Below are 5,904 nucleotides of genomic sequence, written 5' to 3' on the forward strand. Positions count from 1 at the left end.
AGATCATCATCACCAAAAATCAGCCCATTCCAAAACCTCTTACCCATCAAAAATGGCTTACAAAAAATGGACGGTCCACGATTTCCCAACTTGTAAACATGGGGTTAGAAGTTTTGGAATGGGCTGATTTTTGATGAGGATGATCTCCTCACCATAGAGATCATGCTCATCAAAAATCAGCCCATTCCAAAACCTCTAACCCATGTTTTGAAAAATGTTTTGCCAAAATGTTTGCCAAAATGTTTGTTGCTGAAAGGGACCCTATATATATGTGTGTGTGGAATTTATTTTCCAACTTAATTCAATTTTCCATGACTATTATCCCAAGAAATTCATATTCCTTTGATAACGTAATCCCTCTCCCAAGAGCAGCGAGTGTTCCACAAAAATTTGCAATGTAAAACTTTACGAAATTACAGTAATTAGCGGGACAGGACCTTAATGGCATATTAAGTACGACTATCTATTGTGTTTAAAATAATAGAGGAGAAATGAAGTGGTCGACAAATAAAAGCCCAGAGCTTTCTGATATTGTGTGGGCCCTGCAATTATTTGTAAGAATTGACTAACTTAACCCTGTTTCTTGGATCAGATATTTTCCAATTTTCATCTTTGATAATTAGGGTCTATGATTGCATAGAAGGAAAAGTAATTTCGTAGGAAAATTAATTCAATCATTTGATTCCACCTTTGAAAATATGTAGAAGAGAGTTGTTTTTTTTGTCATAATTTTAAAACTTGATGGGACCAATTTATCGAGTCAACTCGTCCAAGTTAGCTTGAAAATGCACCAAGTCAAGTTGGAAACACAACCGACTTATTTGGCTATATATGATATTTATTTGACAAAAAAATAAAAATAAAAAATTATTTCAAAATATTTATAAAAACCAGAAAAAAAAAAAAAAAAGATAAACTTTTTTTGACATTTTCCCACGTGCAATAAAAAACTTGCAAACATTTTCTGAGAGCTCAATTTTTTTTCTTCGCTTTTTCAGGGAAATCAATTTTCTAGAGAAAACAATTTGCTCAGCAATAATGCATAATTAAGATGGAAGGGGACCAGAGTAGTAGCAAGTTGGCTCTTCTACCATCATCATTGAACCCTCTAGACTTTACTTAGAGGGGACCAATTTATTGCTCTTTTTTTTTTTCATCATTGAAAAAGAGGGAGAATAGGAAAGAAAATAATATTGAAAGGGTAAAAGAGGAAAGACAATAAAGTTGAAATTGATTCTCGGGATACATGTTAAATTGACAATATTAGGGGGAAAACAACCATTGTGTTTTATTGTATAGATATTCAAACCGACTGAATTAACTTTCTTTTATTTTATCTCCTAATAGAATTATTCTTATATTTCATAAAACCGACTCTTTTTTTTTTTTGTCTTCACAGATCAACTCAAATTGTCTGTAAGCCTTTCACGAGTTATTCCTGGTATATAGTTCATTCCACTAAGTCAAAACTGAAAAATTCAATAAGAAAATTTGATTGGCCTTCCAGAAACCAAATTCCGACGGTCCAGGGTTGTTGAAATTTTTATATTCCCAGATTTGACGGCTTAGAGTCGTCGAATTTCTCTCATCCGCCATTAATTTGACGGTCTCGATCCATCGAAAAAATAATAATTGACCAATGAAAATTTTGGTTTTTCACGTTGTGTTCTACCAATATAATACTACCAAGAGAACACAAGGCACAAACATAATGAAAAAAAAAAGGGAATTTAAGCTAATTGCACCCATCAACCGATTGTATTAGTTGTCATCTAAAAGGCACAATAACAATCCATGCCCCGTTGAACATTAAGCTTCATAGAGGAAAAAAGAATGTCTACTATGATTCATTATACTTTAGTGTTGAAAAAATTGTAAAATGGTAAAAACCATGGTTAATTTGAACAAGAATTAAAAGTATGGACATGGAAGTAAACAACTCTATATAGATTACAACTCTAACCGCAAAGATTTAGTATCGGAGTTCCATTGTTGTGCGATGTCTTCTGCAACTTTACGAGCATCCACTGAAGCTCCAAGCAAGCCTCGCTTGGTGAATCCTACACTATAAAGTCCATTTTTGCCTTTCCAACTGTTTGGAAATGGTGTTGTTGGATAACCATCTTTCTTGCTAAAGAATTCTTCTTCCTAACAACAATAACAAACTAGAAAAAGTGAGACCGAGAGACTTCACATATGCATTCTCACAAAATTTTAGTGTTCCAATTTGAATTCTTTTTTTTTGTGCTTCGGTCAATATCCATACAAAACTCGCGCAATCAACTAATGATGCTTGAGTAAGCTTTCTCATAAGTGAGTCAGGAGTACCCACACTCACTAAGACACTTAAGCACAAGAGAACCCCGAGAGAATTGGAAATGGAGACTTGTATGGTCCCATTTATGACAATAAGATCGTTGTCATTTGTATGAGTTGAAGGAACTCCTAAGACTCTCGCACAACACTGAATTGGACTACATTGAGGGATTAGTTCGAGTGCCATATGGATTTTGTTTAGCCATAATTGTCAATCGTCCAACTATTAGTGTATTTTGATTATGCCCCATAGAAGGGGAGGTCAATAGTTTAGAGGTATGGGATGATACATGAGTGCACCAAGACCGTCGGTGATGGTGTTGGACTGTATTTAGGCCTTCGAAATCAAGATATTTGTTTTAATTACTCTAGCTATATATAGTTCAATTTTTTTACCTTGAGCCATGAAGGTACATTGCTTCTGTAACCCGTAGCGAGAATCACTGAGTCGAATTCCCCTACTCTCTCGTCAACGAATTCTACACCTTTGGTTGTGAATCTCTTTATACCAGGAACCACCTGAGAACACCATAAATAATTAGACACACACACACACATATTATGCCATTTTGAGTTTTTTTCGCATTTTATTTTTATTAAGGACATGCTTAGTAATTTTGATTGTCAAATTTAAATCATAAGTGTGTAGCGTTGAATCTTTATAAAATTATCGGTCCTTCCATAGATTTTTTGGATCGAAAAGCAATCTTTGCTTCCAAAAATCTTTGGCGCACCTTACGCCCTTAAATTCGATGAAACATAGATCTTTTATTTATTTATAGAAGTATAGAGTTCTATCTAATTACTTTGTCAGCGCTATGGGCTGCAAATTATGTTTGTTTCAGTTGAAATTTCATACTGGAATTAGATTAGTCTTGAACATTTCATATGGTGGAATAAGGACGTAATCCATATTACTAACCATGATTAGGGAGATAAAACGACTACAACTAAAAATTAAGAAAAAAAATTGATTAAAGAGCTTGTAAACACCTTGATTTGGCCAGCTTTAATTTTGGCTAAAGTACCGACATCCAAAACTGGGGTCTTCCCAGTATTGTTTTTCAATTCAAGGGGGCCGACGTGAGGTCTTTTGAAGCCAAATCGCCGTGTATCTCCAAGAATCAATCGCGAACAAAGGAGGATGAACCGATCAACGTGTTTTATTGGAAACCACTTGAGCAACCACATTGAAAGACCAAAGGTTGATCTACCAAGCATTTCCCTTGGTAAAATATGCAACTGCAAGATCACAAACAGAAAAATTCATATAAAGATGTATGAAAAGGGTAGGAAATATAAGTTCTACGGTAACAAACATGATAGAACGTCAATTACCACGGACTTATTTAAGGAAAATTCATATAAGGATTGAAGAAAAGTTAAGAATTATAAGTTCTAAAGTAACAAACATGATAGAACTTCGATTACCAAGGACTTATTCAAGGAAAATTCATATAAAGATGGAAGGAAAAGGTAGGAATTATGAGTTCCACAGTAACAAACATGATAGAACTTCGATTACCATGGACTTATTCAAGGAAAATTAAAAGGAGGTAGTAAGAACATGAAGAAGAAATAGGTGAAGAGAAAAAGGAGAAAATATTTAATAGAATTAAACATGCTTGAGAACTACTATAGCATAGATCCAAGGAATTGTTTTAAGTCCTTGGAATCATAAGTTCTACAGTAACAAAGGACTTGTTTTAAGGACAAGAGAGTGAAAAAAGTTACCTTATCTCTAACTACTATGGAAGCTTGGGCACCACTATTACATAGATCCAAGCTAACTTCCATGCCTGAATTCCCACAACCCACAACCAAAACTTTCTTTCCTTTAAACTCAGATCCATTTTTATACAAACTAGTATGCAAGATTCGACCTTGAAAATTCGAAATCTTTGCAATCTCTGGCAACACAGGCTCCGAATTCTCCCCCGTCGCTACTATTAACCATCGACAAACAAACTCGGATTCCTTCGTTTGAACTAGCCAAAACCCCATGGTTGAATCGAACTCGGCCAATTGAACCTCTTCCCCAAACATGGTTTCGATCGAAAAACGCTTAGCGTAGGCTTCTAAGTAATTTATAAATTGTTGCTTCGATGGGTATAGAGGAAATTCGGGTGGGAAGATCATGTGAGGGAGTTCGCAGAATTTCTTCGGGAGATGAAGCGTTAGACGATCGTAAGTTTTGAGTTTCCATAAGGAGGCTAAACAGTATTCTCTTTCGAGGATCAACGAAGGGACTCCTTTTTGTTTAAGGCAAGCGGCCATGGCTAATCCCGAAGGTCCAGCACCTATGATCACTGGTCCGGGAAGCCAAACACGCTTTAATTCAGAAGAATTCATACTTCCAAAGAACATTCCATTGAGCTTAAAATTGTGAACCCACAATGGGTTTTTGTTTTTCGTTTCTAAATTCTTTTCGTTCTTCAATTAAGTCGCTAAAGCTGGTTTTAGGACGTTTTCAAGAGAAGATTGAAAGAATGAGAAGGAAAATAGAAGAAAAACTAGTCTTCGTTTGAACTAGAGATGGAATTCATGTAATATTGCCAATTCTCTGTGAAACTTAGGAATGATTTTTTTTTCTTCTCCCATCCTAATAAAAATAATTAGTGGTCACAGATATAAATACTAGAAGTTGAAAGAGAGAGTTTGAATGAGTTTTCTTTCTTTCTTGAAGGTGATGAATAAGGTGGGAAAGAATTCAAAATTACCAACTCAACTGGAAGAAAATGCATCTTTTTTTAGAAAAAGAAACAAAGATTTTAATAGAATCAAATTTTCTTGCAAAATGTGGATATGAAATTGAATGAAATTTAGAAGTCCTAGAAAACAAAAAAAAAAGAGAGAAATTAAGTTATATATAGATAGATAGTTACAGTCATGGTTCAAAGTTACGTGTCGTTTTGAAATGTTTCACTCAAGATCGAACAAAACATTTAATGCTTCGGGAATGTCTCAAAATGTTTTGATCAAGACCATTTTCAGTATTTCTCTTGACGGCGAATGAGATTTTAAACCTTAATTCTAACCGCTAAAACTCCTTTAAAAGAAAAATAATTTGAGGTCTTCCATGTTTTAGGAGAAACTTGTGTTCACTTAGTCCAAGTGACCCATTTTGCCCCTAGTAATTTTCAAGGATCAAACATAATTCATGTGGTGAGGGATGTTGATTTCCATGGTACATACTTCCCATTATTTTAATCTTTATTATAAAACACAATTGTTATCTTCCCTCAATGTTTATCCCCGTAAATAGTGGTTTCAGATTAAATTTCTCGTGCATCTCAAGGAATAATTTTAATTTTATTCCCTTCTCTCTCCTTTCCTTTTCAAGAATACCCCTTCAATTTTATGACATTTTCTTTTTTACCCATTGCCGATAATAACCCTCAAACTTTATTGTCTTTACTCTCTTACCCCTTAGCCACAAAGAGGATGACCATGCCTTGGGCTCAGGCAAACTCAAGTCATCTTATATGCTTAAAAAATACCACTTCTCACCTTTCTGGTGTTATTGGTTGTGCGTTCAATCCTTGTCAAGAGCATTTTCTTTTACTATAAAATAGAATTCATTGATTG

General features: G+C 34.6%; 1 protein-coding gene across 1 annotated transcript; it reads right to left on the reverse strand.

Moving 5' to 3' along the window:
• Window positions 1-1,856: 1,856 nt before the first annotated feature.
• On the reverse strand, window positions 1,857-5,121 carry LOC147405149 (indole-3-pyruvate monooxygenase YUCCA6-like). Its single transcript, XM_086441356.1, has 4 exons — window positions 4,051-5,121; window positions 3,310-3,558; window positions 2,713-2,835; window positions 1,857-2,148 (listed from the first exon to the last, which is right to left on the reverse strand). Exons 1-4 carry the CDS (start codon window positions 4,681-4,683, stop codon window positions 1,951-1,953), a joined length of 1,203 nt encoding a protein of 400 aa, XP_086297482.1. The 5' UTR covers window positions 4,684-5,121; the 3' UTR covers window positions 1,857-1,950.
• Between the last annotated feature and the right edge of the window lie 783 nt (window positions 5,122-5,904).

The sequence above is a fragment of the Akebia trifoliata genome, chromosome 4 (genome assembly GCF_017979445.1).
Source record: "Akebia trifoliata isolate Shusen 1 chromosome 4, ASM1797944v1, whole genome shotgun sequence".
NCBI classification, from domain to species: Eukaryota; Viridiplantae; Streptophyta; class Magnoliopsida; order Ranunculales; family Lardizabalaceae; genus Akebia; species Akebia trifoliata.

Coding starts and splice junctions, on each gene's coding strand:
- LOC147405149 (XM_086441356.1), bottom strand. CDS start 4,683: ATGTTCTTTGGAAGTATGAATTCTTCTGAATTAAAGCGTGTTTGGCTT. Junction 3,559..4,050: donor CCATAGTAGTTAGAGATAAG/GTAACTTTTTTC, acceptor GTGATCTTGCAG/TTGCATATTTTACCAAGGGA. Junction 2,149..2,712: donor ATGTACCTTCATGGCTCAAG/GTAAAAAAATTG, acceptor TATTGTTGTTAG/GAAGAAGAATTCTTTAGCAA.